Source organism: Pelecanus crispus, chromosome 11, assembly GCF_030463565.1.
Source record: "Pelecanus crispus isolate bPelCri1 chromosome 11, bPelCri1.pri, whole genome shotgun sequence".
Lineage (NCBI taxonomy): Eukaryota > Metazoa > Chordata > Aves > Pelecaniformes > Pelecanidae > Pelecanus > Pelecanus crispus.
This window is the reverse complement of record NC_134653.1, coordinates 39026082-39045198: the sequence shown is the minus strand read 5'-3', so window position 1 is coordinate 39045198 and position 19117 is coordinate 39026082. Positions and strand designations below refer to the sequence as shown.

General features: G+C 41.9%; 2 protein-coding genes across 5 annotated transcripts in view; both read right to left on the bottom strand.

Annotated features, from left to right (window-relative positions):
- The window catches only part of PPIL2 (peptidylprolyl isomerase like 2), a 73903-nt gene extending 64697 nt beyond the window's left edge, over positions 1-9206 (bottom strand). For all 4 annotated transcript variants that reach the window (XM_075718214.1, XM_075718215.1, XM_075718217.1 and 1 more), the window contains exons 1-5: positions 9161-9206; positions 9012-9061; positions 8467-8512; positions 6929-6991; positions 6716-6767 (exon numbers count right to left, since the gene is read on the bottom strand). In XM_075718214.1, coding sequence (XP_075574329.1) covers positions 6716-6767; positions 6929-6991; positions 8467-8512; positions 9012-9061; positions 9161-9192 — 243 coding nt within the window. In that variant the 5' untranslated portion in view covers positions 9193-9206. The remainder of the gene's footprint in view (positions 1-6715; positions 6768-6928; positions 6992-8466; positions 8513-9011; positions 9062-9160) is intronic.
- A 2562-nt stretch (positions 9207-11768) lies between these two features.
- The window catches only part of HIRA (histone cell cycle regulator), a 38033-nt gene continuing 30684 nt past the window's right edge, over positions 11769-19117 (bottom strand). Inside the window, exons 21-25 of the mRNA XM_075718797.1 lie at positions 18627-18732; positions 16748-16870; positions 15368-15531; positions 13252-13340; positions 11769-12661 (exon numbers count right to left, since the gene is read on the bottom strand). Coding sequence (XP_075574912.1) covers positions 12545-12661; positions 13252-13340; positions 15368-15531; positions 16748-16870; positions 18627-18732 — 599 coding nt within the window. The 3' untranslated portion in view covers positions 11769-12544. The remainder of the gene's footprint in view (positions 12662-13251; positions 13341-15367; positions 15532-16747; positions 16871-18626; positions 18733-19117) is intronic.

Here is a 19117-nt window from a genome sequence, read left to right as displayed (position 1 = left end):
AACACATGAAAAACAACTAAGCTGGATTTGTCTGAATCATTTTTCAACAACAGAGCTTCCCTTGGTTTTATTTCTCTAAGCTTTGTTCTCTGCTCCATAATAAGCTATTACTCACCCAGAACAAAACTGTATTCCCACCCCCCACTGAAACTTTTCTTACAAATAAACAAGAAAAAAACCCTCCCTCCTTCACTTCAAATGTACAGGAAAAAATAAATTTAACAAAAGGGAGAAAAAGGGGCAACTGACATTCACACCTATAAAATATCTGAAGACTTTACTGAGTTACATCAGACAAATTGAGAAATATACTTTGAATTTCAAAGCTGAAGATGTGCTGACTTCTTCTGACACGTATATGAAAAGTGTTGTCTAAAGAATTGACATTCTCATTTATATATCAGTTATGCTACAGCCAAATGAGACCTGAAGTTACTGATCCACCTAAATGATCACTCATTTCCAAAGCCCCAAGGAAAAAAATGTAGCAGACTACCTGGATTTCAGGTGCTGTGCTCTGATGGTGGGGGGGGGTGGGGGGTGGGAAGAGAGAAAATGAAAGGGGGCTATGTCTCACTTCTGAATTTTTCTACATAATGAAAAATATCTCAATTGGTCAAATTATTTTCCTCTTAATTAGACAGTCCCAGCACTCTAGATATGGAAAACCGATGTGCCTATGGAGGGCTGCACAGCATTTTCCTCTCAATATTTTATATCTAGACAAAGAACGAAAATGCTCAGGGTAAGCACAATCCACTGGAAAAGTTTTCTTCATTCTTACTGTTTCAAGAGGGAAAAAAAATGAAAAGTCACAAGGAAAATCTGACGACTCCTGCAGTGTGCCATCTTTAGAAGACCATCAAAACCCTACGATAGTATTACCGGCATGCTGCAGAAATTCTGGAGCCGTGCTCTGACAGCGCGTCACACCGAACGCTACCCACAGCCATCACGTCGTCCTGCCAGTGTACGCCAGTGGCAGCTACCGCTAGGCTGGCATGGAAGAGGCCACCTTCAAACCACAGATCCTTGTCTAACGACATCCAGTATTTGCTGCTGATTATCTAGAAACACGCCTGGAATAACAAAATTGAAGCAGTAATCTGCAGTACAGTACCACTGCAGGCCTTACGAAGGGAGTTAAAAGCCACAGTCACCGTTGATTTAGCCAATACGGGTCACGTGAAACTTGGCCTCTCCCCGCTGAGGCCGGAGACCTGCTCCACTCAACACTGCTGGATGAGTTTTCTTTGTGATCTTGCCCTCCACACCTCTGAGTCAGCAACGTGTGAAGCTCATGCAACCCACTTACTGGAATCTGTTCCTGAAACACACAGGCTCTGCGCTGATTATTTGATAAAGGTGGAGAGCAATTTGTAGTGAACTATAAAGCCTTGGCTGGAATTTAACCTGTACTTTAACACCTGTTCCTACAGCACTTGATCTTTCTCACACTCCTGACAGGCTGCAATTTCTTTATTCAGAATATTGCAAAAGAAGAAAAAAATTACCTAAGCCCTCTTTCTCATTATGTTCACTTCTCAGGTGAAGAAACAATTATCAGTGCTTTCTATTTCTGTATCTGTGCTTTCAAAATACATACACAGTAAAACCACTTATGTTTAAGGAAGTTTCACCTTTGCTCTAATTTCTGCATCCTTTTCAGGCAGGATTTCCCTTATTTAGACAGCCAAAGACTTTTTTAGTGCATTAAAAAAGTGCTGTAAGGCTGGTTGTTCGTTTTTAAAGTAGGATTAATAAACTCAGTGGTAAAAAAAGTAATCTCCTCCATATCCGCTCCACTACCCTGGTCAGCAAGCTCCTCTCACCACAAGACCAGCAACTGATTTCTATGAGACTGACTGAAATCTAGTTGATTGAATTGAAAAGAAACCATGCTTTCACAATAAAATGAAGTAACAACAGCTGCCAGCATTTCGGAGGGGAATTAGCTAATAAACATATTTAAGGAATGTATTTGAAAATGACTTTCCAAAGTTTTGAAATAACTTGGTTGCAATTTTTTCTTTTGAGGGTAAGAAGTTATTGGTTTCGAAAGTGCCTGTAATTAATCAGGCAAGCATCACCCTACCCACCTTATTTCAAACAAATGACTAAAAAAAAGGGCACTGCTTACATTCCTATGTGAGCAGTGCTGGAGTGAGGAGGTGTCCGCTACAGGCTCTATCATCGCTGCAGGGCATCACAGATACAAGATGTGTGTCTCTGAGTGCTTTCAAAGCACGGACCAGACAGGCTTGCTGCATGAGGCAGGCACCTGTACTGCTGCAATTATTTGATCATATTAGTCAATCTCACCCCAAGTCATTTTTATTTGGTAAATACACGATTAAGGGTGTGGGAGAACAATAGCAAATATTTATCTTGTACACAGAGCAAAACTTTGGGTACAGCTCTCTCTTTTAAGAAGGCAGATGTCCTACTGGGAAAGTCAGAGATTTTCAGCCTTCTGACTCCAAAGTTAGTCCTCATTTTCTATGTCAGTGGCTCTGTCTTCTACTACTTCTTTATATGCCCCAGGCTCCTTTTTATGGTTATCTTCAGAGGCAGCCCAAACGAAAGGATTTCCCAACCCTAAAAAAAACCCTCCGAATTTATAAAAATGTTCCCATTTAACCTAGTAAGAAGCTAAAACCTTGTGATACGTAACGAACCTTGCATGAGACAGGGCACAACACAAATTGTGTTCTGCTTCATTTGGACCAGAAATGTGACTCCTAGTCTCATACATCCACCACTCAGCATCTTCAGGTCTCTTAACCTGACTATTAGGCATATGTTAAGCCCGAGCTAAATTAACTCGACTGAATCCTGTTTGCCTTTCAAGACATACATACGCAGCAACCGCACAGCTGCACGTGGCCCTTAACATGAGGACTGCATCTCTGGGTTATGCAGGATCAGCAGACACGTGGATTTTAGTTTGCTCGGAGCAGTGCAGAAAGAATTCACATAGGTGAGCCCTCTATATGAGTTTAAAAGCACATGCATTTAAAACAGTCACAAAATTTGCTTTGGAACAAAGCCTTAGAAGCAAGTTCCAGAGATCAAACGACTTTCAACTGTCCAAAATAACTAAGTTCCCACAGAAAAGGAGAAACAAGGGACAAAGGCTTTAGCTATTTCTAAGGGGAAGAGAGATATTTGCCCAAGGTTACAGAGCCTTGAATGGGGCTGAATTACAACCACAGTAATCTGGCCTGCCCACAGGCAGTTAGAATGTCACTGAACCAGAGTGGAAAAATAGGTATTTACATCAGAAACATTACAACGCAAAGGAGAAAAATAGCTCAGCCCACATATAACAACATATCCATGCAACAAAGAGCAATTTCCTTGAATTCCTGTCAAAAGGCATGCTGATCTATCATCTGTTCGTGTTTGAGATTCCAACAAACCAGACACGCTCTGACCAATCTCACTTCTTGGAAACAGGTACTCCTGAGCCCAGCTGGCTGACTTGTGTGGGCATGCTGGTCACTGCTGTCACATCGCTGCTACATGAAATGTGCTGGCAAGCTTGCAACTATCTGCAAGCCCAAGAAGCCAAAGTGCTGTTCTCAGTAAAAAGGAATGAGCTAACTGTGACTCGCCTCTTTATTTTATGCACTTTTAGTGTAAACCTAAGCTAGGGCAGTGTCCTGACAAAGCTGACAAAAAAAGTGAGCCAATGTCATCTGACAGGCTGTAGTTCAGCTGCAAGAGGTGCACTGTTTCTTCCAAAATTATTGGTGTAGTAACGGAAGTATCTTTTACCCCAATGCATTATTAAAAAGGGGTAAGAAATAAATCTAAAGTTACTTTCTGGAATAGCTCATGGGAAACTCGAGACAGAGGTCAATGGTGATTTGTTTCTCCTAAATGGATATTGGTGTCCATACTGCACCTCAGAAGAATGTTCGGAAAAGCAAGAAAACACAAACCGTAAACCATGAGAACACACAGGGAAGGAAAGCAAAAAAAAAATTAAGATATTTTAAACATACCAAAGAATAACTGTGATCTTGGCATTGCAAAAATTCTCTAAAAATGAAGGCTGGTCCAATAGTTTAGGACTTGGAAGAATCAGAGAAGTCACTTGTAGATCAGTTCACAAGCATCCAATTAATAAAAGACTAGCACAGTCCTACCCCATGGGAGCACTGCGAAGATAAATATAGTAGTGATTGCAAAGCTCTCCAATTCTCCACTGAGGGGTCCACTTCAGAAATAAGACAGCTAGACAGAAATAGCGAGTATCAAGAGTGTGCCATTAACAATGCCATTTCCAAGTAGCCTACTGACTTCTCCAAAATGTTTGGCCTGTAGCAAACCATAAACACAGAATTACAAGCCACAAAGGATTTCATTATCATTTTTAACTTCAGGACAAAAAAATGTAAAAATTCTCCAGAGCTTCATCACCCATGATGAATCATCAATCTGTGCAAAGTAACTTTGTAAGTCACTGTACAAAACACGGCATTGCAGCTAATCTGGCTCAATTCCTTTTTAAACAAACCCGGAGTCTTAAGTTTCTGTAAGTCACCAACTCACTGCCGAAAATCTGGTTTCCACAATGAGCAAGCTGTACAAGTAACAGAAAGTGCACACATAATAATAGATTAAATAGAGGGCAGTACAGGCTAGAGATGTCCAAGCTCAATTCACTGACTTCTGCCACCTAGCCTGCCTTGTCCCAGCACCCCCATCCCCTTCCTGCCCAACGCCATCTGCCCCTTCCAAAAACCAGAGCTGGCCCTCTGGGAAACAAATGCTAAATGATGACACTTCCTTCAACCCCACGCTCCAAGTTAGAGCTCCACAGGGCTGGATTCAGCAGGGCTGCGTGCTGTTCTGGAGAGCAAGCATCTCCTTTTTCTTCCAAGTGGTCTGGAACGCTTTCGTCCTGTGGGGGACAGAGCTGTACAGCGCAAGTCCACCACTGAAGAAAAGGGAAGAAGAACAGGTTCCCCAAACAGTGATACAGAGGAAAAGGGGATGCATGCTGAGGAGAGCTGGAGGTGCACTGCAGGTCAACTACAGAAACACAAGTCTGGGTAAACTGACAGATCTCAAAGTCCAACTTCATTTGAGCACTGATGGTTCATCACGTATATTCTGCACAATCTCCCTTTCTCTGTATTACACAAGACCGCTAGACACATTACACTTCTTGCTTAGTATTTACCTGAAGTAATTTTAAACCACATCACGGTTCACGGTCTGAAATGAGAACAGGTGTCATGGAGCTGCTGAGTGAAAAAAATTGATCTGGCAACACACCAAAACTCCCAACCAATGCACAGAGCAGCAAGGTGATGAGAGGCTGGTGAAAACAAATGAAATAGCTGTAATTCCATTCCTTCTCAACAATACATTGGCCTCTTCATGTGTGAAAAAAGACCTTCAATCATCTCTCCATCACACAAACACACCTGCAGTTTGCTGTAACTGAAGATATTGAGTCTCAGACAGCCTGTTCATGTTTAGAGTTTGGAATGCTGCATCTGTATTTAAGCTTCTCCTCGTATCTGTCTGCTGGGAAAAATCTTTAATCAAACACAAGATGCTTCAAAGGTAATCTCATACCAGAAAGCCATCTGCAAACCAACCAACAATCCTGTGCAATGGCTGCCACCTAATGCTCAGGAAAGTAACTGCACTTACTGGAGGAAAAGACAAGTTTTCAGTAGCTGAAGCTACTACATATTTCTGTTTTAAATTTTCCTCTACGCCCTCACAAACAATGCACTCTCATTTAACACACCAAAAAAAACCCAAAAAAAACCACAAGGAAGTATTTCCAGTACTTCATATTTATCCGGTGCTTTACAATTTCACACTGCTACAGAAAGTAATCCCTTCATAATTACCATTTACGCAGAAAAAGCGCAGCGAAAAAACGCTAAGGTGCTGCTCATAGCGTGAAATCCCACTCTTACAGTGAACTGCCATGACAGAGGCAGGTCAGAAGCTTTCTGAAATATGTTGTCAAGGTAACTCAAAAGATTTTGCAGCTTAAGCTTACCATTCATAATATCATCTATTAATCTCTTTAATCTGCATAAAGCCAAATATCCTTTTGGTTAGGAAACATCACTGCAAGTTTAATCACAGATGGAGAGGTGAGCTTGCCAGCCCCTTGCCCTGTGCAGACTAGAATTCTGCTTACACGAGGCAGCACTACAGAGTCTTTTCCGTCAATGACCACTCAGGCTTTCTGGGCATCACTAGCAGTAACAAAAGACCTCGTATTTCCATTTATACAGATTTTAATTATGCCACACCTGTAAGAAAGGCAAGATGCCCTGGGAGTTTATATAAATGAACTGTGCATTTCCTCTGCCATACTATTTACAATCCAATGCAAAAAAAACCCCAAAACAAAACCCAAAAAACTCTCTTTCTTCTGCACACAGTCCAAGGCTGATTATTTTCTATTACAAAGATCATGAGCAGGATGACAGTGAGGTGGTAACAGGTCTCAAATCCAGAAGCCCCCTTTTTTTTTTAGCTAAAAAAAGATCCCTAGTAAATCTCTACATTAATTTCAGCAAACCTGATCTCACAAATATCATACTTCAAAATAGCACTCCCATTCAACTTCTTTGGCTTTCATTAAGGCATTTTTGTTTCTCCCACACATTAAATAGGAAACTGAGCATAAGGAAAGCAAAACCATCATGTGAATACACCCATCATTACTTACTTCTCCTGTGATTGGATTGGTCCCATATTTCTTTATCCAAGGAACAATGCTCCTGAAAAGGGAAGGGATAGCGTAATAAGTGACAAGCACCATCAGAAACCTCTACTGATAGGCATGATTATTTTTGCCAACTTGCTACGACCAAATGATGATTACACAGCTGTAACCAGTTCAGCAACACAAAAATAAAGCTAAGTACAGACAGTAACTTACAGTATGTCAAAGACTGTCCCATCTGGTGTGCAAACTGGGTATTCAAATGGCTGCAGAGACAAACTAGAAAAGAAGTACACATTCTTTTTAGCAAAATCAGCTGGAAATCATGACGACAGAAGCAGTAACACTTTGCTGATTCACTTGCACATTAAAGCAAGGCCTATACCGTTGAAAATACTGAGTGGCTGCCAATACCCACTACCTGATTCTACATAAATTAGGTTAACAACAAAATCCACGAAAGGAACCGGTACAGTTCAGTAATGTGTAGCTGCCAGCACTCACAGCCATAGAGCCGCGGGATGCTGTAATACTCCCCAGCCCGCTTCCATTGCCATGTTGGGTCCCACCAGCACAAAAGATGGTTCAAGCAGAAACACTCACTGTCTGTGCTGAAACAGCCCAGGGAATAACTGGCAATCACATTCAGCATCCCCCATTAGGGATGTATCCATTATCCAGCCAGCTTTTAGCCAAGCAGCAGTAGTTCGCAGATGTAGATGGTAACTCCTTGAACTATTCAATTTACAGGAGGATTTCTAACCACCTCTACTAACTCCCCTCTTTCACTCCAGCACTTCAAGCAGTAAACTCTAAACACAAAAAATTAGCACAAATATTCCTTCAGTCTACCTAATCACTGCCTCAGAAAGGTGAATGATTGACCAAGCATATTCTGAGCAGGGAAATGTAGATTCAAGCCCCAGTGACACAGATTTGAAACACTGGAATGTACACGATAATTGTTCTGAATTATTTTATTGCTTCTGTATTCTTTTAGCCATCAGCTCCAATCTCTGCAGACACTAATCAGGGAAAGTATAGATACTGTTTTAGTTCGCATTGAATTTTCTCTTGCTGCATTACTATTGTAGCAGGCACAAGTCAATGAAAATAACTACCTCAGAAGAACATGGCTTCAGTAATAGTTCAGCGCCAACAGTCTGATAAATAGATGTGTCATTGGTGTGGTTTAACCCAGCAGGCAGCTAAACACTGCTCAGCCATTCGCTCACTCCCCCCCCCCCTACAGGATGGGGGAGAGAATCATGAGAAAAAAAAAAAAAAAAAAAGTAAAATTCATGGGTTGAGATAAAAACAGTTTAATAGGCCAGAAAAGGAAGAGAAAATAATAATAATAGTAATAAATAAAGAATATATAAAATAAGTGATGCACAATGCAATTGCTCACCACCTGCCGAGTGATACCGAGCCAGTTCCAGATCAGCAGTTCTCTGCCCTCCGGGCAACAACCGCCCCCGGCAGTTTCTGTACTAAGCATGACATCACCTGGTATGGAATATCCCTCTGGCCAGTGTGGGTCAGCTGTCCTGGCAGGGCACGAGAAGCTGGAAAGCCCTTGAGTAGGGTAAGCACTACTTAGCAACAACTAAAACATCAGTGTGTTACCAGCATTATTCTCACACTAAATCCACAACACAGCACTGTGCCCGCTACTAGGAAGAAAATTAACTCTATCCCAGCTGAAACCAGGACAGTTGTTTAATAAAGATAATGTAAATGTGTTGTCTTACCTGCAGTGATCAAATGATAAACGCCTAAAATTAGTTCGTGGAAGGTCTGTTTATGGAAAAAAAAAACACAACAGAGTTCTAATAAATACACAGTACTCTAGGTAACAAGGAAAATTTGAAAGTTATATTTTGCTATATACATGGTGGCAATTGACTGGTGACAAGGATAAAAACGCTACACCTTGCAAAACTGTAACTAAAATCGGACTTCTGCAGAGCACAAGTACACTCCTGAACTGAAATTACACAATCAGAAAAAAAAGAAATCAAACCAGAGCTGTGACAGAGTGACAGCACTGCGTTTAAATTTGCTGATTAACACTTAAGCACGGTCAAGCTGTGCCCTAGCAGTGGGCACGGAGCCCGGAGGCAGGGACAGCTCATCTGGGCCGCTGCCCGGCTCCGCTGGTGCCAGCAGCCCGGCGGCTCGGCCCGGGGCTCCGCCGGGCAGCCGGGAGGGGCGCGGCCGAGGGGGCTCGCCCCGCCAGCCGCCCCGAGCCGAGCGGCCCCGCTGAGGCCGGCGGCGGGCACCCCCGCCCCTTTACCTGCTTTCTTGCCCCCGTAGAACTGCGTGTACTCCGCGCACGTGATGTACCTGCCGAGACAGCGCGGTCACTCGCGGGCAGACACCGCGCACCCCCGCCCGCCCGCCCGCCCCGCGCGTCCGCGCCCCCCCCGCCCCGCCCCCGCGCACATCTTGTCCTTCTGGTGCTGCCTCTTCCCCATGGCGGCGCCGGAGCCCGGCGGCTCAGCCCAGGGCCCCGCCGAGCCCCCGCGCCCGGACGGCTGCAGCCGCGGCGCCCTTCCGGTGCGGGTGCGCCGCCAAAGGCCGCGCCGCGGAAACACGGGCGGCGGGCGGCGTTCCGGAAACAAACACGGGCGGCGGGCGGCGTTCCGGGGCGGGGCCGGGCCGGGCCGGGGGAAGAGCGGGAGCGCTGGGGGGGGATGGCGGCGGGCGCCCCGCCTCCGGCTCGCCGGCAGGATAAAGCTCTCGGATAGAGCGTACGCCTGGCCTTGGGACCGTCGGAGGACGAGTCCGTGCCCCGCACTGGGCGCCTAGCTCAATCCAGTTTTATTTCGGGTGTTGCCGCGGCCCCGGTTGGGTCCTCCCGCAGCCGCGCCAGGGCAGGGGCGCCGGGGACGCTGAGGGAGTTCTGGCGGGCGCTTGCGGCCCAGGCGGCCTAGCGAGAGCGTCGAATCCCGCCTGCGACCTTCCGCGTTTCCCCGTCCAAAGCATTTAATTAATAAAAGCTCCTTCGTTCTTCAAAACAACCTGCCCCCGCTCCCACGCTGAAAGCGTTCCTTACTGACTTTGCTGCAGGCTTACTGTGATAATGTAATAATCCTCAAACAGTTGTCACAGCCCTTGTCTGAAAAAAGAAGGCACTGAATGTAAGCAGAAAATGCTAAAATACCCCATTTAAGAAAAATGTTCATTTAAAATCATCACATTTTACGGCAGTGACAGAACCTCCCAAGAAAAAATGCGTAGAAAAACCTAGATAGCGTCTAATATGGAGACAGCACTTCTTAAAAAGTATTTCAGCATCTCGTCAAAGACTTAATGACAGATCAGAACTTACTTTCCCTTAGCTAATTACCACCTTTAAATCCCATTAAACAGCATTCATTACAAGACTGGTACAAACAGCACAAGGCTGAACAGAGGATGGCCAGAATCCAAATATCTTGCCTTTAGCAGGGGGAAACAGCAACCCGTCTCAGAGCTTTCACTCATCAAACACCTGCAAAATTACCCATGCTCATTTGTTCTTTCCTCATTAAACCATCAACCTAGCAGCTGCCTACACAGAACAGTCGAGAGTCAAAATCCATGGAAGCTGATAGCCAGACTCCCACTGACTGCACCAGGCTTCGGACCGGACCCACCTTTTCCCCAGAACACGGTATCCATCTCCTATTTTAATCATTTCAGTGGGTTGCTTGCCTGCATACACAAGCGCAAGATGAGCACAACCTCATGTAGTTGCAGATGCCCCTGCTCATTGCAGGGGGGGCGGACTAGATGAACTTTAAAGGTTCCTTCCAACCCAAACACTCTGTGATTCTAATCCCTGAGGAATATAGTGCCTTTTCCCATGAGCGCAGACTAATTGGCAATAGCATATGAATCATTCACAGCACTACCACGACTGATTGCCACAGTCCTATTAAACTTTTCAGACTAGAGGTCAGGGGAAGTTGGATGGCTCTCCTTGTTACCTTCATTTTCCCCACCAGGTACACACAGAATCAAGCTGTGCTGTCACCACATTTCCCACTGCTTGTTGAAAACTCACTGATGCCATACTGAAGAACAGCTGCTAAGTCAGTTGTTTTTATTGCTCTTCAAGGTGCTTCAGTCAGCGTGCACATCAGATTGCTGTACAAAGAAGTAATCTGGCGTCCGTCGCGTCTGGCAGTTGAATACAGGAGGCAACAAAACCCTACACTGGGAGAACGCATCCCTCCCTCTCGGATGCAGACAACCATTTAACTGCAGAGCTGCCTCTCTCAAGAGGGTCAGTCCCCTTCAGCCAAAGTCCGCAGCAGCACAGCCAGTCCTCGTCCTGGCTGAGGCTGAAGAATATTGTTTGTTTCTGCTGGAAGTTTAGGGGAAAAACTGTCCTTTTACAAGGGTTTAAATACACTTACTCATTTCAATACGAATTTTCTTACTCAAAAACATCTCGAAGAAGGCAATATATTGAGGCACACCTGAATACTTAGGTCCCGAAAGAACCAACACAAACACTTGCTTTTTTCCCAGCACTAAGCATACTTTGGGGAAGAAAACAAGTCGATTGATTCGGTTTCAGTGGAATTCCAAAATCACTCCACAAGTGAACTGCTGGCAGGCTACCAGCACTATTTTGTTATTACAAAATGCCACACAAGGAAGATGGCCATAACTGCATGAAGCTCATTTCTCATTGCAGCGCTGACCACTTTCGGCAGTGGTCAGGGGAGCCTATTTTGCTTTGTGTTGCCCGAGATAACGAGCACTCCCACACAGCTCCTGCTTGCTCAGCTGAGACGTGGCTCCAAGAGAAAATGCTGTAGCTGCTCTAGGGAGATCACAAGCACTTGTCTGATCACACTTTCAGAGAAAAGATCACCCAGACAGTATTATTTATTTCTAGACATGTTAACATGCTTCAGCCTGTGTTGACATTTCTGGAGATGCCTGTGCCCTCTGTAGTAATTCAAGACCATGTTTTTGCTTTTTGTTTTTTAAACCAATGCAATGTTCATTTATTTTTGTACTTACAAAAAGAGCCACCCCATTGTATCCCTCCCCCTCCCCCCCAAATGCCTTTTACAAACATTTAAAAATTAAAAACCAGATGATGGCATGTTAATTTGGTAGAATTACTTTGAAACATAGCTTTTGTAATTAGAGTTAAATTTCCTACAAGATGACTTTGTAGAGATAGCCTGATTATCGGCCAAATAAAATTCCGTATTACAAGTTAGCAAATTCTAGTACAAAAATAGTCCATGTGTTAGAACAGCCTCTTATTATTATTATTATATTCACAGGAAAGAGTCTATTGGCTGCATAATACCTTAATATTTATGAATTTTCTTTTTACGTGGCTCATTCATCTAATTTAATATAGTGTTGAGCCTCAATAAATCCCTCAGGCAAAAAAACCCTAAACAGGGTTAAATATGCTGTTCAGTGTACTCTGAAGTACTGTGCTTTTCACAGGACATCCAAGAAACCCCACAAACAGTTCTCAGCTAGTTTTGATATTAAAATGAGATCCAGATCCAAAAGGACCCCCCTGAAGTACATATCCACGACTTTCCATAGAAACAGAGCCCACAGCTTCAATGGTTAAGTTTCACTTGGGAAACGGTCTAGCTCATCCACTCATCCTTTTCATGAATCCCCTTGTGAGCTTCTTTAAAAACTACAGCAGGTCACTCCTGAAGCACCCGGGACCCCCACGGCACGGCTCTCTTCAGGAGTGTCCCTACCCACCGGGCTCTTGCTCCTCTTCTGTCTCTGGTTAATGCTGTTCCGCAGTTTCTCTCGGACCAGGCCCCGCAGGGAAAATCCGTGGAAATGCTACTTGTCTCTTAAGATGTCTAGCTGCTCTTGATATTCTGTGAAAAGCCTCTGGAAGCGGAGGTTCTGTCCAATAACAGGAAGAAGCTCTTTCAATAGTTCTCTCTTTCGTAAACCCTGCACAAAAAAACCACAAAAGCATCCTCAGAATGTATTACTTGATATCATGAATATATTTAATAGAGCTGTTTAAGATTCATGCCTTTTTTCCTGCCTGGAGAGGGCTGTGTATTTCACGTTCTTACTCTGCTTACATGACTCCCAGAATAAAAACCGTCTTTAAATTTATATACATACACGAAGCTGGTGCAGCCTCTGCAGTTACAGGCTCCAGAAGTGCTCTGAGAACGGAAGACATTTCATTGGCATGCCACAATTCCAAAGCTGCTGTCTGAAGAATGTGGAGACCTGAACATGCAGCTCTGCTCCATCTGCATGATACTCAAGACAGCACCAGAGCTGAGACTGCGACACTAAATATTTTGTATTTATTTGATGTGAAACTGTAGACAAGTGCCATGGGAGGAAGCTTGCTTATGAGGTTAGAGCCAAGTATGGAAAGGGTTCCAGGGTCAGCAAAAATAATTTGCAATGGATTGTCTGCCACTAAGTTTAATCATATTTTAAGTTCTATTGTCTATCCATGTTCTGTAATTTTCATGGGAAACTCTTCCTCGTTCTTTGTTAAACTATTTATCAGGACTTACCATAACTGTTGATTCCCACTGACTTCCAGCTGAGTAATGGACTGGACCCAGTAAATCCTTGCATAATTCTCGCAAACGATATTCAAACCCTGAATATTATCAGAAAATAAAATCACATTCATAAGCATTTCACTATATATAACTACTCCACAAGGTAACTGACAATACTCAGGGAAGAGTTACAAGTATCTAGAATAAAACAAAGCCAAAAACATTGATTTCTGAAAAAGTATATTATCTTTTAAAAGATCTGCTGTTAGAAGAATAAGATGATTTGTAAAAGATTTATTTTAGAGTTCCAAAGGATTTTGTTTTAAGCTCTCAAAACCAAAAATACTATTAAAGATGATCTACAATAGGGAGAAAAGCTGAAGTAGTTACTCCAGTCTAAGAGCTGCCCTGATCTCAACCTTATTCCCCCCTCCCACATAAATATACCAGCTTTTAAAAAAACAAAACAAAAAACATTGGAAAATTGACAGACTTCAACACTCAGAGAACTAATACAAAAGAGATATCACAAGAGTTGGAAAGCCACAAGATGAAAACCAGTAAAGGGAAAATGTTAGGTTGCATTTAATGGCAATGTATGAGTTCGGAAAAATGGTGCCAGTATTAAAAAAAAGACATCCTTCTGAAACAGTAAAATAGTACTAAACTAAAAAAGATTGCTTAAACCCTTAGCAAAAGAGCTTATAACAAAATTAAAATGGATCCAATTAATACGCATAAGAGTTAAAAAAAAAAAAAAGTAAAATAAAACCTTTAGTAAAACCACACACAGTTTCCAGGCCAGCTTTATTCACCCAGAAAATCAGAGGGGGGAATTTCGTTGCAAGTAACAAAGTCATCCGTTCAAGAGTAACTTGCCAATCAAGGTATAATAGATTGACTATTTTAATGGATTAGAGTTCATTAAATGTCGAAAATGTCATAGGAATAAAGGGTGTTTAATAGAATGTGCAATTTTCAAACTTTAGCAGACCTAGAAAACTAGTGAAACAATAATACACATGGCAAAGCAGGCTTTGCAGTGACATCAAGTGCATACACACATGCAAGGCAGCGACACTTGCGCAGTGCAAGACCAACCCTGCACATACAACAGAGAGGCTCTCAGCCAGTGAAGCCTTTTGAAAGTATAACCATCTCTTCAACATATGACCCAAGATGAACATTTTAGTTTCAACTGGGGAAGGACAAAGAGAATCATATGCAGTTCATCAAGCTCTCTTGTTAAATAAGGTAGGGGTCAAAAGGCAAGAATTAACGAGCTCAGTTTTAATTCTGCCAATACCTATTAGGTGGCCTAACATGAACCATTTTGCTTCCCTCTGTGTAAAATGATTATGCATGGTGAGGAATAAGACTGAATTAATACAATGGGAACTACTAAATTTGGAATGCAGACAAGCAGAGATACTACAGAGATCTTTAGAATCCAAGAAGCAGAAGAGGCAGTTGGTTAACCTTATTTAACATAATAGCATAGAGATATAGTGTATTCAAATACAAAATACACACAAGCGACCTTTCTTGTGGATTTCTTTCCTCACAGAATTTAATCTGTGGAGCTCACCAGTACAGGCTGTTGAAATTTTAGCATGTAAACAAAGTATAAAGTGCAAGTAACACAAGCAAATTCTCTGCAGTTCTATCTGCTCTAGTACAAAGTGTCAGGGACTAGGCAACTCTTCCATTTCACATCAGGCAGCGATCATCAGTTGGCTGAGGAATGTTACATATTTTACAAGGTCTTGCTGGTTCCTCTGAAACATCTGTAGTTGCTGCCAGATAATACATATGATATGCCTGACAGACCACTGGACTTTTTTACAATGCAATTCCTACTACTGAGGTCCACAGACGGCACGGTTTCCCCACACCATGATCTGTTCGCAGTCCGTGTGTCAAAATAAGATCCATCAGCACTGAGCAATATAGGAAGCAAATGCGCTTCAGCAGTTTGGTTTGGTTTTAAGTAAACACTAAGTCCAGAAGCCAAGTGCTAAAAGGAGGACGTTAAGGGCAATCATACATAGACATGACATGAATAGAGCATTTCTTAAAAATCCATCAGAGCTGCAAACAAGTAACGCAGCATGGCAGGTCTCACCTTCATTAACTAGGTACCGTGCATAGATAAGGAGCCAGTGGCGATATTCATGACTGGATTGTAACGTAAGTGCTGCTGCTATCTGGTTCTCCAGGTATGCAAGCGTTGTTTCTTGTTGCACTAAGTGAGGCATGGAGAACAATCTTGCAGCTTGCCTTCCTGAACTACAAAACCAAAGAAAAATTAACATGCCAGCCATAAAATCAGGTACTAGTTTAAGGAATATGTATTTTTGTAGTACAAGCTATTCTATGCTTATCTTTCAGAGGCACCTAGTGCTTCCAAAGTTCAGGCTTTTAATGACAAAGGCAGCACTTCAGAGCAAACTGCCTTCCCCCCACCAGACCATTTACAAGTATCAAGGTCCGCCGACGGTTTTCTGCCTCCTGTTCTTTTTCTCTTCCTTTCACCTGTCTTCTCTTTAAAAACACATGCTTTTCAGTGACCAAGTGCTCCTGAATGTTTATAGGAAATTAAGACGACTGTCTTTACCTTTCTTTGCCCCTCACAGGTGAAAGTCACAAAACAAACACAAGATATAAAGTTAGCCTAAAGCATTTAAAGGATTTCTTGAAAAAAAAAAAAGTATTGTCCTAAGAAGGCTAATTTGAAAAAAGTGACCAATTATTTCCTTTTTGAAAAAAATGCTAATTTTTCAGTCTGATATTTTCTCTCTCTCTCTAAAAGAGAGTGTTGGTTGTTTGGATTTCAAATACATTTCCCAATTAATTCCTCTCCCAAGAGAACAGCAATAAAATCATACAACTCTATGTTTTTCTCACCAAAAAAAATTAAACTCAGATGTGAAGGACAGAAACAGCACGGAAATCTGCCTGGGAAATCTAACTCAAAACCAGGTGAGGATGGTCTATTAAATTACCTACAGGAGTCTGCTCTGGCTCACACAATTCCCTGGTGATATTTGCAGATGTTAAAAATATGCATTATAAGACTAATCACTCAACTTTCTCAAAGACTTCATTAAATAGATCCCTTGGGGACAACTGAACTACTCAAAATTTGTCGGCCTACTCCAAAGCTGGTAAACAAAAAATTAAGATGTAAAATGTAAGAAATTCAGTTTAGCTATTCAAAATATTACATGTACAGAATTGTTAAATTCTTTATCCATCCAATAAAGAAGAGCGTTAAAATGATTAAGTTTAGAACATGCTTTCCTGCCCCCCAAAGAATCTTAAAATAACATTAAGATAGACTATAAATGTGCAAAGGGTTAAAAAAAAGACACTCTATGAGCTACTGATAATTTTCAGTGCCATTAGCATCTTAAGAATTAATTCACTGATTCAAGCACATGAATAAATAATACGGAAAGAAAGAGACAAACATGCTGATCAAACAAAGCAATTAAGTGCATACTTTGACGTTCGTCCCTGTATTACAGCTAAGGGCCCAGAACACAGCATGGCTTCTTGGGATGGTAAACTATTCCTGAAGTCTGCACATTGTGCTAGAGAGTCCTGTTTGTCAGAAACAAGATTCCTGGGAAAAAAGCAAACAAACAAAAATTAAGTTTGAGGAGAGCAGGCAGTGTTATCAGGGGATCCAGCTCTGTTCTGCCTCAAAGCCCAACTTGTGTTTTCACAGATAACGAAAAAAATATCACTGAGGCGCTCGGGAATTCCACGGACCCCAACTGTTCACACTCCATGTCCAAATTCTGCTTGTGCTGTCCCCCCCACCCCCAAAGTTCAAAGTATTGATTGTGTAATACAATTTAGCATTAGTTTTGACGGAAATGAACTTTATACTTGTCATTTTACATCTAATAATAGTAAGTCATGCCCCAGAACAGAGCCTGGAGTGAACACAGTAATGACTTTCTCGTTAAGAACCTGATTTTACCTCATGTCCGGGTCCCCCCCCCCCCCCCCCCCCCGACAAGTCGTCACAGATCACACCCGTTGACAATCTTTCCCATACATTACAGTTAGAGCTCGCATTTCCACACAATCAAGGATATCATTTTCACTGGTTTGAGATGCCAAGAGAATCAGTGGCTCAAACCAATGCTAAGTTTAGACCTCCAGACAACTCAGAGGTTAAAATGGCATAAATATTTAAAATACCCTCTACTGCTTTATCATGTTTAAATTTGTATGATGACTAAAGAGATTGCTCTTCCATATATTTCCAAAGCTGTGGCACACACTAAGAAATGACAGCAAATTCAGTATTATGGCTGAGAGCCTGTCCTCTGCTCCTTACTGACTGGGAAAATTTCTGCATAATTTCTCAGTTTATCTAAAGAACAAATAAGGTGTTTTTTCTTTTCCAAAGGATTCACATCAAGTAGTTGACTATTAACAATTATTCAAAGGAGGAATTAAAACAATAAGCCCTTTCATCAAGCATGCTCGTTACACTAAGTACTACAATTATATTAAGACTGAAACATGTTTTTTCCTCTTAGAAAGACAACAAAGAATCTATTTTGGAAAGACACTGTAAATAATTTAACCATGGAAGTTTTTTAATGGGAACTTACGCCTTGACAGAAGTAAGAGAATCCATGGGGAAAGCCTATCTGATTCCCAATAAGGCACAGACTCTTACGTATCCTTTCCTTCTGTTTAGGACATCAGTAATGACTCTTCCATGGGAATTCTCCGAGGTATAATTTCTTCCCTCCCCCCTTACCTGACTTACTATCTTCATTAAACTTTTACATCTTGGAGACAAAGAGCTCTCTTCAAACTTGACTGGTCATCAGATCCAAAAAAATATTAAGGAGTGAAGGGGACTGACAAAGTCAGGCACATACACATTCAGGATTGGAATGCATAGGTCATTTTCTCTGGAGAATGGGCAAAATAATTTTAACATGTCTAAACTCCCAACTAAACCCTGAAAATTGTTTTGACAATTTTTCCAGAACTCTGTTCTTTTGTGTAAAAAAGTGAATCTTTAATCATCACCAACTGCTTGACAGATTCAACTGATGTACGTCAGCAAAAGTATACATAGGTGTATGTTAATAAATAAAGGAGTATGCACCGTGTAGGAAAGAGTGATAAAGTATGCTGTAGTTCAACTTTTTAATTTTTAAAATTTATTTTAAACATAACAAATTGTAAGAATATAATAAAGCATAGACATACAATAGTGAACCGAAGCAAAACTAGGCCTGGCATGTGTTCCAACTCAGACTAACCTTCAAAATATGGAGTGAAACAGTAAATCAGAATACATGTCGGTTCGGCTAAGTTGTAAAAGCAGGAAATAATATATAACTTACCATGTAGAAAGAGAAGGATTAAAACAGTATGCCTTTCCATCGGACATGCTCATTACAGGTATACCATGCTGAGTCAGCAAGATCTGAGAGACAGTTGCATCACTTCCTACAAGTCAAATCAGACCAGGGTATTTCTTTTGGAGTCTTGCATAACATTCATAATGGTAAAAAATGCTATCCACTATTAATTATCACTCATAGCAACCAACAGAAAAAGGTTCATTAAATGTTATTCTCAAGCACTGACAGGAAGGTCAAGACACAAGATACTCACTGATGGTAAGCACCAGGCTCAGCGCAGTAGCATTAAAATCACTCTTTTGCAAAATATATTATCAATCTTGATGTTGCAGTTTATACAGAACATTGGCTTAATTCGAAACATTCTCCATACCTAGGGGCAATCTTCAGCAATTCCGCCATGTCTTCTGTAACCTAAGAAGCCTTTATCTTTCTTTTTCCCATTCTAAAAAAACAGCATACTTAGAAAA